At 49.8% G+C, this 21,228-nt stretch overlaps 1 protein-coding gene across 1 annotated transcript in view; it reads right to left on the bottom strand.

The window, feature by feature from the left end:
• The window catches only part of ZNF536 (zinc finger protein 536), a 228,458-nt gene extending 214,922 nt beyond the window's left edge, over positions 1 to 13,536 (bottom strand). Inside the window, exon 1 of the mRNA XM_058530954.1 lies at positions 11,367 to 13,536. Within this exon, the coding sequence (XP_058386937.1) occupies positions 11,367 to 13,536 (2,170 nt within the window). The remainder of the gene's footprint in view (positions 1 to 11,366) is intronic.
• Between the last annotated feature and the right edge of the window lie 7,692 nt (positions 13,537 to 21,228).

The raw sequence follows: 21,228 nt of genomic DNA, 5'->3' as shown, positions 1-21,228 counted from the left end.
AGCCCTCCGCTGTGATCACAACGCTCTCCACCCCTCCGCGGCCCTGTGAGGTCAGGCCCCAGGAGTGGAGGGGCAAACCTTCAGCAGCGCTGGGTGGGGGGCCGTGGTGCTTCTCTCCAGAGGCAGGACTCTGTCTCCATGGCACGTAGGCCTCAGACAGGAAGAGTAGGTGGGAAGGCACCCAGCGGGAAAGGAGATAAAAGAGGGTCTGCCCAGCCCCACCACCAACCAGGCACGCTGGGCCCCTCATAGATGATGTGACTGCACCACCTGCTTGAGGCTCAGAGAGAAACATCAACAAAAATCCATGAAATCCACTGACCCTACAGACCCTAATTCTCTGCTCAGGAAATAGTGGTGAGACCCTTGAAAGCTCCCCTCGGACCATGGAAACACTAGGGAAGGCGGGAGAGGAGAGGAGGGGAAGGAGGAGATGAAAGGGTTCTCAGAGCCTTCCAGATTTCCCCATCCCAAGTCTAGTGGTGTGGATGAGAAGGCCAAGGCCCCAGGAAGGGGAGTGAGCTGCCGGAATAGCCCACAGCGTAGTTAAAACCTGAGGATGTGTGTGGGGCCGAGATCTGCGCTGAGGTGTGTGCTCTGCTCTGAGCTGTTTCTTAAACACTAGAAAATGTATTTGTCTCTGGGTTAATAGCCAGGCTTATTATGTTTTATTTCACTGAAAATAAAGGGCAAGGGAGGTTTGATGTGCACTAGAAGAAACTGTTTCGACCCATCCTCACAGTGGGTCTGCGTTCAGTTCATGTCCCACCACCAAGAAGAAAACTGGTACTGTCTATGCCCGCCATCCTCCACGGACGTGGAGGTACTGACGTGCCCGCCATCCTCCACTGACGCCACCAATGATGGACATTTTGACTCGTAATGGGGGTACAGCCCCATAGGACTCACTGGATCCTCGGTGGGGCAGGCAGGGACAGTTCTGAAGTCAGGTGAGTCTGGGTCAAATGGATAAAGCTGAGCCCTCCTTTGCAGTGTGGGTCTTACAGGTTCTCGAAGGCTCTACCTGCAGGAGCCCGATGGGGGTCCACACACCGCCTGACACCTGCCTCGTGCCCTGCCCCCAGCTCATGAACCGCTGACGAAAATGGGAGGGTGGTCAGGGGCTGGTGAGGGGGAGCCGGGAGCCTGCCCCTCGCTCTCTGCTGTGGAGGGCCATCCTGCCTCTCCCTGCCGCCCCCACTCAGGGCCAGGCCCCGTGTGGTGTGGGCTGCCTGGCCACACATGCCACAAAGCTGCGAGCCCCCCACAAGCTCCCATCCTGCCCCCTTCCTGTCCTGAGGGGCCCTCCTCAAAAGCACCAGCTGGACTCTCCCCTAGGGCCTCTTCTGCAGCAAGAAAGTGATTTCGACCCCAGTTCCCAGCCAGGGAGAGAGAGGACAGCCACCACAGTGGCTGAGCTGGGATGTCCAGAAGTCACCTGATTGGCCAGATTCTACACAGGGAAGCAGTTACCTGTCTAAGGAGTTACTCAGGTGACTGAGGAGGTTCCTTCATCCTCTCAGGTCCCTCAGGAACAAATGTGGGCACCAAGGCAAGTGGGTGCTCCTCTAGCCCCTGGGGTAGGCCCTCCTGTGCAACCATTCACTCTGTTAATGACTTGTCCAGGCTCCTCAGGCTCTGAGCCCCCGGACGTTGCGATGTGTCTCCACTCATCTTTGCACCCCCAGTACCTAGTTCACTGCTCGGTGTTCACAACCTACTCAATAAGCATTTTGTCCTCGAACGAATGAATGAATGAATGAATGAACAAATGAGTGAATTTATGAATGAGCACATGAGTCACAGAGTAGCTTGGTGTTAAGGCACTACCTAGCTTCAGGGAGACAGATTCAATCCAACCTTAGCAGGAACTTTCTCATGGTAAAACTCCAGCATTGGAAGAAAAGGCTCAGGACGCAGCCCCCTGCAGGGTAACATACATCTGCAGCCTCCGCGCTGCCTATGGTGGCCAGAGATTCCACTGCTGGGAGCTTCCCCTGAGGAAATAATTGTGCAGATGATCAGAAAGATTTAGGTGCAGAAATGAAAAAATGGAAGCAAGTCCTATTATACTCAGCGGTACAGGATTGGTCAAATCACTTTATTGATGTAGATTTTTGCTTTTGCTTCTCTGTATTTCTAATATTTTCTCAAAGAATGTTTTATTTGTGTGAAGTTTAAAAAAAAAAAGGGGGAGCTGTTACTATAGGACAGGAGCCTGCAAAGACAGCCATGGCCAAATCCACCTGTCACCTGTGTTTGTAAAGAAAGTTTTATTGGAACACCATCACACCCTTTCACGGCAAAAATTAGTAGTTATGACAGAGACCACACGGCCTGCAAAGTCTAAAATGTTTATTATACAACCATTTACAGGAAAAGTTTGCTGATCTTCATGTAGAATGTTCAATGACACAAAATATATGACACATTTAAATAAAAACTATATCATATAGAAGTATGTACAGTACGATCCTTTTTTGTTAAATACATCATTAGGTGCCCAAAAAGGACTGCAAAGGGATGCAGTAAAATGTTCACAGTGGTTATCTCCGAGTGGTGGTGGGCATATATGTTTTAAAATTATTTTTTATTTTTATTTATCTGTATTTTCTAAATGTCCAAGATGAACAGGAATTACTTCATAGTAAGAAAAATAACGATTAAAATGTCCTTAAGCAGCAATAATAGCAATAAAGAAGTCAGTAAACGTTCCTCTTGGAGGAGAATGAGTGGAAAGAGTCTGAAGGCCACTGGTACAGGACATTTCAGAGAGGGGTCAGGCCCCAGCTGGGAATGACAACCATGCCGAGGCTCCTCCCACAACAGAGATTATTGCATGTCACACAGCAGCTTTGCTGAAGGATCACTTCAATTTTTCAGGGCAAATTACTTAAAAAAAAACCTAAAACATCTATTTTAGCAACAAATTTAACAAAATATATTCAGCAATGAAGAGAAACATGTATCTGTCTTGGTCCTCAAGGAAACAACCACTGCACACATTTTGTGTTGAACTAAACATAAGCAAGTTGGAAATTTTCCAAAATGCCTCTCAAGATGATTGAAGACAACCGAGGGTGTCCAAAAACCACGATGGCAACCACTGCGTTAAGAGTTTCAGGACATTACTTTAATGAAGAGAAGAGAGCCCCACAGTGGGGACCTGTTTCGTCAGACAGCACATGGCTTTGGAACTGAGGTCAAATAAAAGGAAAAGAGCTGGTGTCCGTCTCAATTCCAGTCCAGCAAGTTGCCTCCGCCAGGGAAAGAACAGATTCCTCTGTGGAATGTTCTGGACCCAGGCACAGAGTAAAACATACAAAGGTTTCCCAAAGGTGTCCCCTGCCTTCCAGGAGAAGCTGGAAAATGACCCCACTCTTTGAAAGCAAGTGACCAGGCACTGAAAGCCAAGCCCACCCACCACCCACTTCCTCCTGCTAGCACCTGGCTGGGGACCCCCAAGAGGAGGCAGGCCCCCCATGTGGAGTGGTGGGCAGCCCAGCCAAGGATTTAGCTGTGTTGTGCCTCCCACTTCTCTCAGACACATGCCACATGTCACACAAAACCCCCAGCTCACAGCAACAAAGAGATGGGTCCCACAAGCAGCCAGGCCCTGGACAACTTTCTCTTGATGGGAGGAGAAAACAAACACGAGCACAGGAATCCCGCCGGGACTGCGCCCCTGCATTCAGCCAGCTCCCTTTGTGCCCAGCCCACCCATCAGGCGGCTGTGGGGAGTGTTCAGACACGCACTGTTTTGGGGCTCGCAGCCCTTTTTGAAGATGTGGATCAGGGAAAGGATGGTGGCAAATCTCTGTGCTTAGCTCAGCCCTGTCTGTCACAAGCCAGGCTGCCGAATTCTCCATCCTGTCTCCCCAGCACATTTTAGAGGCAAGATATTCATTCTTACATGATGTTAACAAGCTCTGTTGTTGCAGGTTGTATCAGTAACTAACCAGAACAGTCTTGGCTGGTTCCATGCCTTCGCACCCACGACATACCAGGACTTGGGTGAAAGCAGCAAGCAAAATGCAATACAAAATAAATAGAAATACAGCCCCAGGAAAGTGAGTGCACTCCTGACAAAGAGAAGCTAAACCAGACCTGGCTCAGAATTAACTGGAGAGGCCCAGCAGAGACAAAACCACGTCCAAACTGCGGGGGACCTATTTTAGTGACATGGCTCCCAGAGGACCCCCCCAGCCCTGCTCAGGTGCCTCGATGCTCAGGTTCTGCCCGAGAAAAAAGCCCTGAAGCTCAGCCCAAGTCCTGCTCCCCTCAGCTCTTTTGGGAGGGTCCACGGCTCTCTGAGAAGGGCTTTCCAGATGGCGCCTGGCAGCAGCGGTGCCAAACTCCACAGCTTAAGTAAATGTTGCCGTCGCCCCATCCTGCCAGGAAAAGGCAAGGGGGACCCAGGGCTCCTCTCAGCTGCTGTAATGCTCAATTCCCGGGGAGAAGCGAGAGCCCGCCACCACCTGTCCTGCACCCTGCTGGAGAGCCCACTTCCCTCTCTGCATTTGCTGGCCTCACGGAGCCCCCTCTGCCTCCCTCAACGTGCCAGCCCCATGCACAAGAGTGGAGGGATGCGCCTGTCAGATGCCGACGCAGGAGAGGCAGGCAGAGGGAGGTGAGGAACCCAGAAGGGCAGCAAGCAGGCCCAAGGGTCGCAGATGGCAAAGGTTCCAGCCCAATCATCACGAATTTGGGATGTTTGCAGAAATTCAATCTCCTGATCTCTGCAGGTGTTTCTCCACCCCTACCATCAACACTCCAAAACAGCTCGACAGTGAGAGGAGCTAACTGCTCATCCCCCTCTGACCTCGCAGGCTCAGAATGCTGCTGATGTTCCCAACGTAGACCCTTCCCCAGGATTCCCTCTGTTCCCCAGCTCAAGATCCCCAAGTATCCCATTGTTTTCCCTCTGGAATCCAGTGGAATCTTGAGGCCCAGTAAAACAGGGGCTTATTGAAGCTTGTTCCTATATCCACCCCTCTGAGATATGAGTGCCACCTACTAGAACCTTCTGTCAGAGGAGGGCAGACCTCAAATGGCTGAGGTATAAGGCAAGGAAGCCTTTCAGGCAGGCTTTACCTTCTCAGGAGTGTGCTTCTTATAAACAGGGCACAAAGCGTCATGCCAAAGAAGGGATTCAAAGGAATAAGCAACCTGGTGGAGAAGGGATGTGGCTGAACAGGAGGACCCCAAGCTGTCCCCCAAACAGAGGCTGCCCCCAAACAGAGGCTGCCCCGGCTCTGCAGTAGCAGCCACTGGCAGTGCTGACATGGTGGGAGGATGTTCCAGCCACCTGCAGGCATAGCAAGAGAGAGAGAGAAAGGAGGCTCCTGGAAGCTCACGAGACCTGCTTTGGGCCATACCACCAAGCAGGGGCCACGCTGAGGCTGTTTGCAAAGCCAACTGCTAATTCCAGCCCCACGTACCCAAGGTGGCGGCCGGGACCTGAGCCCGGAACCTCCTGTACCAGTGCATAGGAATCACACAGCTAATGCTCCGTGCTCTATTTTGAAAACCGACTGCTTAATTCTTTGCCTCACGGTAACTTGTCCTTAGCTACTCTGTGTTTTTCTTATTACCATTAAATTTAGATTTAAATGAACGTTTCCATTCCTCGTGTTAACACGCATCCAGGAGCACTCCATGAGCACTTGAGGCTTCTCAGAGCTCCCTGGGCAGGAACGCAGCATCCCCGAAGTCCTCGAGGGGGACCCTGGCGACATGGCATCCATCCTGAAGATGGGCAAGGTGAGGCGGTGGGGCGTGAGTGACCCTTCAGCCAGGATCAATCCCTCAGACACAACACAGCATCCTGGGAATCTACAGGGACGCAGAGGAGGCTCTGCTTCTGGGATTTTATGTCACATGTCTTCTGTATCACACTTCCATTTTGAAGACTTTTAGAGCCGGTACAATTTCTCTTTCTGAAATGCTAAATGACAGCGCCATCAGGAAGCCCCATGGAAGTGGGATTTCATGAAAAGGGGTGAGAGAGACAGCAAAAGCCCCAGAGAGGTGCTGAGTGTTCCCAAATCACTGCTTCTAGGTACAAGATCATCAAAGCGCACAAGTGAATGGGAAGTTTATAGAAAGGAGCTGCTGGTAGGCGTCCGGCTCCCAGGACAGGAGGAAGAGGATGTGAATCAGCATCTGAGGGCTACTTTACCCCAGCTCCAGCAGGATGACCCAGTGGGCAGACCACCCCGCAGATCCAGAGGAAGGGGAGAGAGCAGAGGGAGGGCACCTGGACCTCTGACCTTTGCCCCATCTGACACACCCCAGGAGGCAGCCCAAGCCTGGCCAGCATATTGGTCTAGGCAGGGGCCACCTCACTGGGAGGAAGGGCCCGCCGGCGTCTGCCTGGGCACAGCTTCGGCACACGCGAGCCGAGCCTCCGTAAATCTCCACAGACACGGCGGCCGCCCGCACGCGCTCCCGTGTCGGGGACGGAAGGGCTGCATATGGTGCTTGGTTGTAACAGCTGACCTTTAAACAAGTGCAGCTTTCCATCTCACTCACCAGCTCCCAAACTAGGGGCTGGGGGCGGGAGAGAGGGGGGCAGAAAAAGGGAGGCCAGGGTGGGCAGGGGGGCGTTCCACATCAAATTTGATTTTACAAGGAATTTCAGATTATTATCTGCTCAAAAGTTCCCTCTGGAAAATAAAATCACGTTCCCTGTTTGTCATCCCCAAGTTTACTAATTTCAAGTTACTAATTTCATCTAAAAAAAAAAAAGACTTGTTTTTCTTTTTTTCTGTTTTTAATGAAAATGAAGGAGTCTATCCATGAGGAAATCACTCACACGCCTTAGATTGGGTCAACAATTTTTAAGTAAATTTTTAAATGGAATTATTGTTTTCCAAAATTCTGCGCAACAAAGAGATTAGTCGCCACAATGCCCAGGGGGCGTCTCCTGGTCCTTCTAATTCCCTGCCTGGAGGTGGAAGGTACTTGTAAAGGAACAGGAGGGAGAAGCCTGATAGGGCAGTTTTCCTGGAATTGCCTGGAAACTTTTACTTTCTGTTTCCTCTGCTGATAATGAGTGTCTTCGGCTCTGCAGCCAGCTCCCCTCTTCCCCCGCCCAGCCCCCTGTTGCTGCACGCCATCCCCGAGCTCCAGTATAAAGTTTGGCTTTTGCAGCAGGAAGCAGCTGGGCCAAGCAACCAGCGAATGATAATGACCTCAGAAATCTGCTGTTCGCTCGGCAACAATAGGGTGCTCAGCCTACTGGAAAATTGTGTTCATCAGCTAACTCTGCTCAGTTACTAATTGACATTGCCAAATATTTTAAGAACAATTGGAATGCACAAGCAAAAAAAAAAAAAAAAATGAAGATCTTAATCCTCAGACTTAAATTTTTTCTTTTTCTTTTTTTTCATTCTTTTGGGTGCCTGGATTTGTTTGTGTGGAGCAGGCAGTGGTTATCATGAATGGGGGCAGGGAGGAGGAGCCACAGGAGAAAAAGAGGTAGGAAAGAAAGAAAATCTATCATATCACTCTACACCCTATGTCAGTGCAAGGGAGCCCGGATAAAGGCCTTTGATGCTGCGGTCAATGGGCCTGCACAGGATGGAGACCCAGCATCTCAGGAATGCGGCTCAGGCAACAAAAGAAGACCCGACCAGCAAGGCTTCTAGCCCAGCTGATCAAATAATCCTGGTCCATCTCAAAATATTACACCAGAAGTAGTAGGGGTTAACGATATTTTCATCTTTGCATCTCTCCCTGGCTCTCCATTGATCACGTAACTTAGCCGACTTTATTTAATGAACAGAGGGTCAATGCATTCAATTACCCCTTTCCCACCATCAACACTTCAATTAGCCCCTCTCCAAAATTATCGGGAATGGGAAGGTAACTGCCCTGTTGGATATAATGAACAGTATCGTTTCTTACTACATTAAGTTTTAATTATTCTGAGCGTGATTTCCAAAGCAAAATCTAAAGAAACAGAACTTTGGTGGTTTTCTGACTCAGACTGAAGCTCTTGGATCCCAGCATAGCCTTAGACGAGGTTTTAGGGAAAGATGCAGAGATTAATGCCATCAGAGTGTTTGCACGCGAGCCAGAAATGAGGGAGCATCAAAACAGCCGCCCGGCTCTCTAAATGTCACAAAAGAGTAAAATTTATAAACTGCCGCTTTCTGAATAGTTTCCCTTTGCATTGTACACGGAGGCAGAAGTGACATCTACGATGGTGTGAAATTATTGGTAAGTCACATCAACAACAACAACAACAGAAATAAAACAAAGGGGGAAGATGCGGAAGTGATCTGTGTGACTAGTTTTGTCCATTTTCTGTTAGAAAATATGACCTCTCAATTTGTCAAAGGTCCTGGTTTTCACAGTTGATCTTAAGCTTGGTTCTCAGCAGTTTGGAGAGCCAAAGAACAAACACATTTTCTGGTTCACTGGAATCATTTTCACATGTTCACTGATTCAAACATTCTTTTGCTCACATAACAAACAGCTGCATCCCACATTAGCCCAGCCAGTGACAGTCACCCATCTCGCAATAACTGTTTGATTGCAAACTTGACCCCTTCTTCGTCTCGGTCTGAGCAAGACATTTTTAAACAGCCACTCCGTTCCCAATCCTCCTTTGCAAAGAATTACATCAGATAACAAAGGACATCTCTGCCACTCATTGTAAGCCTTCTTCTGGAGATCTGTTCTAAGAGGCTCTCTGTAAAAAGGTTTTTTATGATGAATTCAGAACTACTATCATGTTAAGAGCAGCGATTTATAAAGAAGAATTCATTGGTTAAGATCTGAAAAAATAGTTTCTCAGGCCCTACTGACCCAGTTTTCAACAAAAAAAGAATCAAGTGATGCAAATTAAGTTTTGCGACATTGTTATGCAGTCTGAGAAATTTGTAAAACCGTGTTTTGCGGTTACTTCTTAACAGAAGCCTTAATAAGTACTCCTTTCTTTACTTAAGGGCTTAAAGATTTTTTTTCTCCCCTTCACCTTTCAGGTTTCTCTCTAACAGGTAATAATAAAATACCTATTGTGTCAAGATTTTTATTTAAATGCTTATTTGAATCGCACTTTATACAAGTCACACGTGTTAGAAACAAGAGGGAAGACTAACCAGATTTAGTCAAGGGTTCTAATCCCAGGAAAACCTGAATGCCCCAGGCCTGCGACTGATACGGCCTGCATACTGGTACGCCATCAATTTTCCTACTTAGTCAGAAAATTATGAAAGGGTCTAATTTGAATATGAAGAAAACAAAGAAGTCAACCAGAAATGAAAGAATCAGTACTCACAATTGTAAAATACTTCAGCGAGGGAAATAAGAGTAAGAAGATAACCAAAAAAGTATAATTCTCTTTGGAGTCCTAAGCCCAGTTGGTTCTTTTAAGCAAAATGGGTTTGTTCCATAGAGTATTTAGAGAGATGGAAACAACAGAGATAGGAATAGCATGAGGCTATCACTTGGCCAGAAGGTGAGAAAAACACGAAAAACACGTCATTAATAAAGCCGAACATTTGGTGCTGGAATATTCTGCTGAGACCTTTCCATTTCAGCGGGTCTGGGAGAGGGATGAAAATCTGTCAATGTTAACTCCACATCACTCCAAAACCTTAGGAGAGCCAGTGTGCTCTCTGCTTTCTGCCCTGTCAAGGTCCCCAATCCAAAAGCAGTGAGACAACATTCCCCGGCAGAGGGGACCTCTTCTCAGGAGGCCGGAAATTGTCCCTCCTGACGGCAGGACGCCTGGCACTTTGCTGCCTCCGCGGAGCCCAGACCATTTGTACAGAGTTCCCACCGTCAGGCAGCGAAACTTGAAAACCCTTCCCGTGCATCTCGTAGGCTCCATGTCGTGGTCACTGGTGCAGTGACCTCACCCCTCCAAGGTGCTCGCATTCCTGGTTCAACTCTTCCAGAGTATCTCACCAGAAATAAATCGCAAACGAGCCCAGAACTCCAGGAGTAGACAGTGTGTTTCATGGGTATTTAAGCAGCGGCATTAAGTGCTATCGGAATCTCTGGAATGTGCAGTTCAGATTTATGTGTCTTAACAATTCTTTACTGGTTTGTAATAAGCCAGCAGACTCACACTTTATTTTAATACTAATTTTGCCCTAGAAGAAGGGGATACTGAAGCATGACAATAACAACAAAACCAAACTGGCATCTACTTCATAACTGGAGCAGTGAATTGCCTCCAATACTGAAATATTTATTGAAAACGGGATGGGAAAAAAAAAGAAGAGAAAAAAAAGAACTTTTAAAAAATGACCCTCAACAGTGAGCCACCACATCTTAAACAGTGGGCAACGCAGTGCCTTGAGGTGGCTCAAACTGTCTTTCATTTTCGAGACTTAATGGCTGATTGCAGAAATCAATGTTGCCATTAGTAACGGGGTATTTGTTATGGCATGATTTCCTCTGTTGTTAGGTTGCAGAATGATTACAGTATTAGCGAGATGCTTTCTTTATAAAGGGCTAGAGATATAACTTTCAATTTACTATCCATTAGTAAGGGGCTTTGGAAATACGGATGGAGGCAACAGCTTACCTGCTGTTAGGTAGCAATTTTAATTTAGGCGTCTTGGGCTACTGTTTTTTTTTTCTTTTCAAACTGGGCCAGGAAGCTTCAGCATTTCACAGACATGTTGATGACAGATTTTCTGCTTTGCTATTTTAGACCCCAAAGCTGTATCGCCCATGTAACACAGTACAATTTAAGACATGCAGTCGCGCATCTGTTTCAAACCTCTGTGCTTTTCCAAACCATCAGAGGAGAGTGGCAGGGTTCTTCAGGTTAGAGGCACCTGACAGGTGAGCCACAGTGTCATTTTGGAAGGGGACAGGAGATACGTTAGGTCTGGGGAGGGAGACTAGGGGGCCCAAAGGAGACTATTATGGGAATACACTTAGGAGAAAGACGGTGAGTGTCTGACCTTCCACATTCACATCCATGGATGGAGCCGAGTGCCAGCCCCCAGGTCTGGAGACCAGATGATGGCAGATGGAGTCAGGGCATGAAATGGGGCCTGGTGGGCAACTGCAGGGGAATGGTAGGCTAGGCCCCATCGGCAAATGTGCCAGCTGGCCATCCCTACCACATGAGAGGAGGATCAACTTACTCTCCTGGTGGCCAGTGTTCAAGGAAAGGCCAAAGAGTTGAAATGACAGCCTTCCCTTGAGGCAGGGCAGAAAGGCAAGGTCCAGTGTCCAGCCCACTCATCATATGCCATCAAGCAACGGTGACCTCAGAACTGACCTTGAAGAGCAGTGAAGGTCCTTCCCCACGGAGGCCTGCACAGAACCAGGCACCCTGGGCAGGGAGGGCCCTTGTGCAAGCTGCTCCTCCCCCATCTTCCCTGGAGACCTACCTGAGGAGGACGGTGAGGAGGGATGCGGGCTGTCCTCCTGGGCACTCCCGGTCTGAGAGAGCCCGCCTCCAACCCCACTCTCCTCGGTGACGTTGGAGGAGCCTGGCGTGGTAGAGCGGCTCACCGACTGGGACTCTTGGTCACTGCCCGAGCCGCGCCGCTCGTCCAGGCCCACGTGAAGCCCGTCCTCCTCGCCCTTGCGGTCCCGCTTGTGTACACGGGAGTGCACGACCACCTGGTGGTAGGTGCGGAACACTCGGCCACAGTCCGGGCACTCGGTGGGCTTCTCCTTCATGTTCCCGGGACCCTGCAGGTTATATTCGAGGGCCTGGTTCAGCCCTTGTGACAAAAAATCCCGACTGCCTTCTAAAGGGTCGAGCTTGCTTGGCAGGTCCCTCTGATTGCCCACTTTAGTGCTGTGAACCAAATCAGCAGGCATTTTCTGCTTGGAGCCATCTGCTCCCACTAACACGTACTCCCGCTTCTCCTTATCAAACAGAACTCCGGCGTGTGCCAAAGTGTCTTCGTGGCTGCGGGGCAGCGGATGCTCTTTAGACAAGAAGCCGTGTTCCACGGCCATGCCCCTGGCCATGAGCTGCCACGCCTGGTAGCTGTTCACCGGGTCCATCTCAGCAGCCTTGGCAGCCGCCTGCAACCGCTCAATGCAGCTGGATTTCAGCGGCGGCACGAGGTTGAGGCATCCCAGGAGGGAGTGCTTGTCGCCCTCAGGGACGCCGTGGGCCATACTGGAGATGGGAGACAGCAGCTTCCCCAGGACCTCCTTCTCCTTCCCGGGCAGCTCCCCTTTGCCGTAGAGCTGGCTGGGCTCACTCAGGCCAGCTTTGTCTGGGGCCATGAAGCCACTCTGCAGGCAGGAGAGGTACCTGGAGTACAGGTTGGCGTGGGCCTCCTGGGACATGCCACCAATGGGCACAGGCCCCTCGGGGTCACTGGGGACCTTGTTCTTCACCGACAGCTTGTTGAGGTGGACCTTCATGTGGTTCTTGAGGAACCAGGGCTCCTTGAAGCGCCGGCCGCAGATCTGGCAGCAGTGCTCGAAGGAGTCTTTGTGCTTCCGCATGTGGCCCTTCAGGAACCACGCCTGGCTGAACACCTGCCCGCACACCTCGCAGCGGAACTCGTTGGCCGACTGCTCCCCGCCGCCGTTGGGGCCCTGGCCCTGGGCCGACTCGGCGGTGATGTGCGCCTTCTCCACGTGGCTGATGAGCTCCTCCTCCTGCGAGGCCGCGAAGTCGCACAGCGTGCACTTGTAGGGCTTGTGCAGGATGCGGATGTGGCGGTCCCGCTCCTCCCGCTTCTTGAACTTGCCCTTGCAGAAGGTGCAGCGGAAGCCGGCGGCCGGCAGCGCCGCGTCCTCCTGCACGCTGGCCGGCTTGGGCGAGGGCACCGGGTTGGCCACGTCGGGCACGCTGTGGTTGGCAGGCAGGGCCAGGCTGCAGGCGGCCAGCGGGGCCTGCTGGGCGTGCGGCAGGGCCTTCAGGTCGGGCCGGGGCTGCAGCAGGCTGCTCTTCATCTGCTTGTCCCGCAGGATGGCCCTCTCCTCCAGCTCGTGCAGCAGGCGGTTCTCCTCACGCACGCGCCCGCGTCCCTTACCCAGGTTGCCCAGCTTGTGGGTCCGCAGGTGAATCTTGAGGTTCCCCTTCTGTGCTGCCCGGTGGTCGCAGTAGGGGCACTTGAAGGGCTTCTCGCCGGTGTGAGTGCGCATGTGCAGGGACAGGATGCTGTTGAAGCGGAACCGCTTGCCACACAGGGGGCAGGGGTACTTGCGGTTTTTTCGGGCGTCCTCCTCGATGTCGCTCATCTGGGACATGATGCCCAGGTTCTGCCCGTTGAGGAACTGCTGCAGGTCCACCCGCCCATTGAGGCTGGTGTCCACGTCCCGGCCCAGCTGGTTGGCCAGGAGAGCCATCTGACCGCCCATGGGCTGGCCACTCATGGGCACGTGGGCCTTCTCCTCGAGGGGCGCAGGCGTCTTCTCCTCGGGGTTAGGCCGTGGATGCAGCTCGGGGAAGGCATGGCTGAGCTGGGCGGTGATCTGGTGCAACTTCTGACTCATGGCATACTGGCCGTTGAGGACGGGGCCGCTTAGGTGGGGCTCAGCTTCCGGCGCCGCTGAGGACACTCCAAGGCACAGACTGGCTTCTTCCATCCCTGGAAATAAACAGAGAGTTCAGACCTGTGCCAGGCGCCGTGCTGCAGTGAATCAACAGCATCGGCTGGGGGGGGAATTTGCATTTCATGCCTTACCTACACATAATAATGCTAAGGAATTATAGTCAAAAACAATAATAAAAAAATGAATTATTAAATGCCAATTACGCAATATGGCATTGCTCCTCAAATTTGTTTTGGCGATAGATCGTCTTCCTTGTATTTTCCATTTAAAGACTGCAATTATTCATTCACATTTAAATTATTAATGTTTCACCACTTTCAACACCTAATAACAGATCAAGGGTCTACGTGGTGAACTTGTCCTCCTTTCCTCTCGGTGGCACTTGCACCTGTTGGATCAATTCAAAGTTTTCCTAAGAGCAGAGTGGCGGTAACTGCAAGACCAAATCACTTGGAACTTTTGTTTCCGGTTCCTATATTCAATACACTCGCCAGTCTGAGATTAAAGAGATTATTTTATGATTTGCCTCCCCCACAAAAAAAACCCAATGTCATGATATTTACTGGTACATAATAAAACAAGATAATGTTTTGGGAAAAAATAAAGTAAAGGACAGGCTTTAGAACAATAAAAGGGATTTTGCTTTAGTCAACAAAAAGTGCAGTAATATCTCATTAAGCTGATTAGTATGCTGCTTAGAAACAGTACTAGGTGCTGTAACACATGATTATAATCATAAAAATCCTTCAGTGTTTGCGAGGAAGCATTAACGAGGTATATTAAATTTTAAGGAGACTGCGAGTAGCAGCTTTGCAAACCTCAGAGATTAAGATTTAACCCTTATGTTACGAAACACTGTTATTTTGTCATTTGGTAACTGTGCCCATCAAAAGAAGTATAAATTATCTCGTGACAGGATATTAGTGGATTGTTGAGACTGTTCAAATTTGGGTGGGGCAAAGCCTTACACCACGTAATGGGCTCTCCCTCTCCTTCAACCGGCATGATCTTGGAGGCAGGGACTTTGACTGGGCTGACAGAGATCTCTTATAAAATTAGATAAAAACCAATTAAAATCCAGGGACGATGCCATAGGAAGTCTCAACCAAGTTTGAGTGTTTTTAATAACTTTCCCAATATATGGTAATGAGTACAAATTGTACCTGCAGTATGTGTTTTGTAGAAAATTAGAAGTCAAAGCTGTTTATTAAACACTAACATTCAAAGCTGGTCTTCATAATTGTCTTTAATAGTCCTCTTTGCCCCCTCTCCAGCCTGTGCAGAATGGCTAACGCCAGACTATTCCAGGTGGGGTGGAGGGAACAACTCCCTCCACACAGAGCCTGTGGGGAGCTCAGTTTTGGAAGGCAATGAACCCATGCCTGGTGTCCTTCTGTTTCCAGATCTGTCTTTCACCTGAAGGAGTCCAAATTCGCTTCCTGCCATTGGAACAGTTTTTGCACATCTATCCTCTTTGTAGCCCAATGTTTAGATGTGTTGGCCAGCCAGGTGTTCCAGGAGCAGTGCTTAACCCCAGCCAGGACTGATTCCTGGGCCAAGAAATCTCCCAGGGGGATCTGTGGGGACAGAGCTCAACTGTGGAGGAAGCACATTCAGCACCGGTGGGGTCTGCTGCCTGCTGGGCCTCCCGCCAGGCAGGCTGTACAAGGCATGGAGGGTCTCCAACGGGAGGCCTGACTTCCTTGGCAAGAGGACAGGGGCTGTGAATCCATCTTGCAAGGGAGGGGAAGAAAACGACAGAGGTGTTTATTTCCAGGAGGGAGAGAACGCATAACTAGTACAGGGCTACTGGTCCATGAATGATGACATGGACAACGGTGCACACACATACACGCAGGCACACGGTCACTTGCAGTAAACAAAGGCTTCCAATTTGCCATCTTTCCTTTTTCCTTCTGGTGGCGGTCTGCACTCAAAAAAAACAGGCCCATTTTGGAGACTGCTCATAAAGCAGTAATTACTCATGGGGATTCTTGCATTAATTCAACAAACTTGCTGAGTTCCCACTGTGTGCCAGGCCCTGTCCTTGGCACTGAAGACATGCTGGTGGACAAGCCTGGCTGGCCCCAGCACCCATGGCACCCACTGGCCAGCAAGGAGAGCAGGCCCAGTACGGAAGTTGCTGGAGCAGGACTGGTGCTTGGAAGGCTCCCGGCAGGGACTCTAGCAGGCCCCAGGGCCCTGTCTGGAGCCGTTCCTCTGCCTTCAAGTCCCATCCAGCTGTGCTGGCTCCTCTCCTGAGCAAACACAGATCATGACCCTAAAGCCACTTGGGAGTGCTCAGAATTCCACCCAACAACTCTGGGGAAGTTTGGAAGGTCTAAAGCCAACATGGCTGGCCCACTTCCAAAGGCTGCCCAGTTGGCCAGCTCAGAAGACATGAATCCAGGAAGACGGGCTATTTTCAGGTTGCTGCTGATGACATGATGCCAATTCAGCAGGAGGGAGAGGAGGCTGAGTGTGCAATACAGAAAGACTGCAAATCAGGTTGGATGAGGGGCAAGAAGTTGAAGACCATCCCCCCCATTCATGCTGGGCAAGTAACAGCTCAACTTATCAAATAATGAATGTGAGGAGTTTCAAGTTACGTTTGGATATGGAATTATTTTATTATGTTCAAAAAGCTTTTTTTCAGTCAACAAAATTTTTCTTAAACCCCTTTAAGCAACTGGTCTTCAGGTGCCTTTGCTGAACATAGAATGTTCTAGAATGTGCAAAGGGACAGTTGACTCCTTCTCCTCATGCAGGTCTCAGCTCCCATATCCCCTTCTCACGAAGGCCCTCTATGCCCACCTTGTCTGAGGTTGACTCCCCCAGTCTCTCTCATCCCATCACCTGAGTTTCTTTCTTTTCTTTTTTTTTTTTTTTTTTGGTGAGGAAGATTGACCCTGAGCTAACATCTGTTGCCAACCTCCCTCTTTTTGATTGAGGAAGATTGTCCTTGAGCTAACTTCTGTGCCAATCTTCCCCTATTTTGTATGCGGGGACACCACCACAGCATGGCTTGATGAGCGGTGTGCAGGTTCACATCTGGGATCCGAACCCGTGAACCCGGGCCACAGAAGCAGAGCACGTAAACTTAACCACTATGCCACTGGGCCAGCCTCCTGACTTTCTTTTTTATAGCACTTACCACTAGGATAAAGTTTTCTTGTTGACCCTTTTACAGATGTGCTTCTTTTCCACGAGGGCAAGATCATGTCTGCCTTGGTCACAGATAAAGCCTTGGGGCCTAGAGCAGAGCAGGCTCATTGTAGGTTCAGTATTTTCTGACTGAATAGAGGAATTGGTGGATAGACCCTACAAACACAGCCCATAAAAGAAGGCTAGCCCCATAGGAGAACCACTCTCCCCCCAACCTCAGGGGACCCACACTCAGCTTTTGCACAAGTCCCTGAACATCCACAGTCAGAATCTGTCAGAGTTGGAAGGGTCTCTGGCTACCACCCAGAACCTGGGGGTCCAGAAACCACCAAGGGAGAGCTGCCCCAGCACCAGCTCTTCTACCACACGTGTCCATGGTGACCAGCCCAGCAGCTGGCCCAGGAGACAGAGAGCAACGATCCCCTTCAGAGGCTGACCACTCATCATGGGATCCATGGGAGAACCCAGACTCTCAGCAGAGCTGGCCAGCTCCGAAGGGATGCTCTGAGGATTGTGGCCCTCAGCCCCTTGAATAAGCCCAGGCAAAGCCTGTGCAGAACCCCACCGGGAGGCAGAGCCACTGCAGATGTTCAGCTCAGAATGCTCTGTGAGACCCGACACCCCGTGCCCCCACCAGCGGGTGCAGGCGCTGCGAAGGCTCAGTCATCACCCCGTCCAGCCGCTAGACTCAGAGCAAGAAAGGGGAGCGCAAGTTCTTGGAAAGAGCAGGGGGTAATTGGTGCGCTGTCCCTGGGCCAAAGCAGCCGAGGCAGGACCAGCTGGCCCCAGGCCCAGCCTGGGACTCACAAAACCTGGGTCCGCCCCAATTTCTCCAGCCTTGACACTTCACCCATCTGGAATTCATTTACCCCTTATCTCAGTCATTCAGTAAATACTTGCCAGGGGCCTTCTATGTACCTGCCCTCAAGGGCCTCTGGCTCCAAGGGGCGGTGCAGGCAAGGCCACCAACAACACAGAAGCAATGAAAGGGCCCCTGAGAGGCTGAATCCTAAGTTCAGAGAAAGGGGAAGCCACTGCAGGTGCGGTGTACAGGTGGGTGTGCACGCAAGTGTGTGCGTGTGTGTCTGTGCACATGGGGTATGCCTGTGGTGGGGGAGGGACATGGATTCCCTAACTGGCAGCACTCTGGACACTTATACAAATGCTACCCTGGGAAATGAAGGGATCATTTATCCTACTGTTACAGGACTGGATGCAACTGCAGCCCTGAGAGCTTGCAGGGCAGGGGAGGTGGCGCTGCCCTCAGGGGTTCCTCACTCTGATGGAAGTGTCTCCTTCCCCCAGCCCTCAAGAAGCAAGCAAGGAGAATGCCTTCGCTTCTGGACCACCCGCTCCCTCACGGCCCCGCAGACAGCGTTCCTGGCAGGCCTCCTGCCACTGGACGCTCCCCACGTCCTGACAAACGGGGCAGACACGCACATCTACACACGGCACTGCCCCCACATGGTCACTGACACCGGGGAGCACTTTATCCCACGAACCCAACCCATCCTTCACTCCCCAGCTCATTACCCTGTAATCCAGCAGCTGAAGGAACCACATTAAAAAGCCGGGAGCCAGCACAGGGTAGGCCATGATCCAGGGCTTAAGGCAACTGGGCAGCTGTGACCTTCTGAAGAACCTATACAACAACTCCTCTAACCCTCTCGCCAGGTAGGAAAACCCTTAGCACAATTAAAAGCAAGTAAACAAACTACTAAACACCGTGAACAGCTTACCCCACCTTCAGCTCATGGCCCCAGCCCAAAGCATAGCAGGAAGATCAATACGGTTGACCGATGGAAGGAAGCAATGCATACGTCATTTACCTGACCGTGGAAAGGCAGCCGAGGGTCCTTACCTGGACAGTTAGAGCCCACTGTAAACTGGCAAACCTGGTGCATCATGCCTCCAACATGGAAACCCTAGAGCATTCCCCACCAGTCCTGATCTTTCCTGAGCCCGAGGGTCGTGGTGGGCCACTGCTGGCACTCAATGCGACTGTCAATATTGACGAAGAACCAGGTTTGGGGCTGAGTCCCAGCCACCGTGGCATTCCTCACCACGGCGTGGAAATGCCTGGCCCTCACCTCTGCACACAGACAGGGGCCCCAGCTAGAAGCTTCTGAAGGCTAGAAGTTTTCTTCTTGAGCTGTGCAATTTCACATTTCATGACGAGGGGATTCTCAGCACAGGAAACCCACCATCGGGCGCACAGATTACCAAAACACATTCTGTCTCATCAGCCACTCACTGCAGGTACAGCGAGCCATTCAGCCGCCTTTGATGGTGCTAATGGTTATTTTGATTTTGCATTTCTGCCTTCAAGACTATTTCCTGTGATATCAATGACAGAATTTTTCACTTAAGTCTTCCAATAGAGAACCTAATTGTATCTTGCACTCAAAACGAAATTTAAAACTATCAGGACACCAGAAATGCCAGCTGCTACGAGTCTAAATAAATTTTACACAAAAACACAGTTTCATTCTGCTAGCACAGAAAAAAAGTAATCTTATGAATACTCCAAAAAATACAGATCTTGCCCATAAGTTTCATGAAAGAATTTTATCCTTATACCATGAAAAAGAATAGTTGAGAAATAAAATGACTTTCAAAATAACCATTTCAACTGGATTTTTTTTTAAATCAAATATTGTTGTCTAACCAAGCACAACTAAATATTCCCCTTTTCATCTGCGTGGGTAAAGGTGCTGTCTTGGAAAGCTTGCAGGAGTCCCACAGCTCCCAGTCGCTGGGCAAGGGGAGGGACCTGGGTTCACAACAAGGTCCCTAAATACCATTGTGGATTTTACTCAAAATTCTGTCACAGCATGCAGTTCTGGTGGTAGGTAGACTCCTTCCTGGGGTCTCAAAGGACCCTCGGCCCTTCCCCATAACCCACCTTGCTTTCTTACACTTCAGGTAAGCAGTAATTAAGACAACTTCACCTATAATTCAATGGCTTCTTATTAAATACTATTTTTCCAATTGTTGTAGCTCCAACTGCTTAACCAAGGTTGCTATAAGCATAATACGCTCCTGTTCTGAAATACAGAACACCAGACTACTGAACCTTTTCAGGGTCATTAAACAGCTGTAAACATTATTACAAAAATAAACCAGAGATTTCATGCTTACATTTTGGCCTAGAGCTTGCTATGCTGAGCAAGTACATTTTTTCATCTCTTACAATCAACGCTGGTGACATTTGGGCATCCAAACAAATTACATCACAAACATTACTGAGGTGGGCAGGATCCTGAGTGGTTTATTTGCCAGATGATTAATAGATAAACAGGAGGGCAGCGCGGCTGACCTGCTCTGCTCTCACTGATGTGTATACAATGCTATGAGGCAGGGCCAGAAAGAGTTAAAACCTTGCTGAATTTATTAATGAAAATGTGATATTCAAATCAGGCTGCGGAGCATGGACTGTGTAACCAGGAGAGTAGGTTGGAGAGTCTGGTCGGAGAGTGTGGTGCAATTCCTCAACTTCCCCTCGTGGATGGAATGCTGGCCAAAGTCAAAGCCTTCACTGCCTCGACCTTGGAGCAGGACCAAGCTGGGCTGGCTCCGCACATGGTCCCACGGGGCCCTGGCAGCTTCCATATTGGTAGAACGAGAGTTGGAGGACTTGGAAGAAAAAAAAAAGAATAAAAAGTCTTTGAAGACTTTGGATGATTTCAAAATTCTCAAAGGCAAAGAGGTCTCTCCAGCATGTTGGCTTTTGGAGTCTGCATTGAAATTGTAGCTCAGAACTGAAGACAGATAATGAGCACATCAGATGGGAAAGGAAAACATCCACAAAGGGGTCTCCTGGCCATCTTCTCAGGGTAGGGAAGACTTCTGGTCTGAGTTCCTGGCTCACTATCTGCCAACACCACACAAAGGCAAGCAAACAGGTGATGGGGATAGAATTAGAACAACCTCATATGGGGTGGTCATTAAGATGATGGACTTGTCAGGCAGATTAATCTCTCAAAAAACACAAATAACAGTAATAACTGTCATCATCACCATCTTCATCATAGCCATCATCATCTTCTTCTTCATCATCATTGCCATATTCATCATCCTCACCATCTACATCAACAACAGCATCCTCATCTTCACCATCTTCCTCATTGTAATTCCTCCTTGCAAACCATGTGCAACACTGGGCTAGATACTTCACAGTCATTACCTCCTTTAGCCTTGTACAACCTTAGATGGTAGGTACTATACTAGTCCCATAGTAAAAATGAAAAAACTAAGGCACAGAAAATTTAAGTCCCACAAGGTCACACAGCTGGGAAGCCTGAGCCCAGAGCCCAAGCAAGGCTGACAGATGTCAGCTGCTTCATTTGTGAAACATGTGGGGAAAAAGGAAGCCACAGCCATGGGCAAGCTCAAAGGAGGCCAAGGAGCAGGAACCTTCACACATATGTGCCAGGAAGTGGGAACATCCAGTACATTCCAGAGAAAGCATCTCAGGGGGCTGCTGTGGGCAGGGTGGGTGCAGGAGAGCACTGTAGACCTAGAAATGTGGCAAGTCTGCTACTCGAGGGCTGGGGAGAG

The sequence above is a fragment of the Diceros bicornis genome, chromosome 34 (genome assembly GCF_020826845.1).
Source record: "Diceros bicornis minor isolate mBicDic1 chromosome 34, mDicBic1.mat.cur, whole genome shotgun sequence".
Taxonomy (NCBI): Eukaryota; Metazoa; Chordata; class Mammalia; order Perissodactyla; family Rhinocerotidae; genus Diceros; species Diceros bicornis.
The sequence above is the reverse complement of the archived record's forward strand: the minus strand, read 5'-3'. Positions and strand labels throughout refer to the sequence as shown.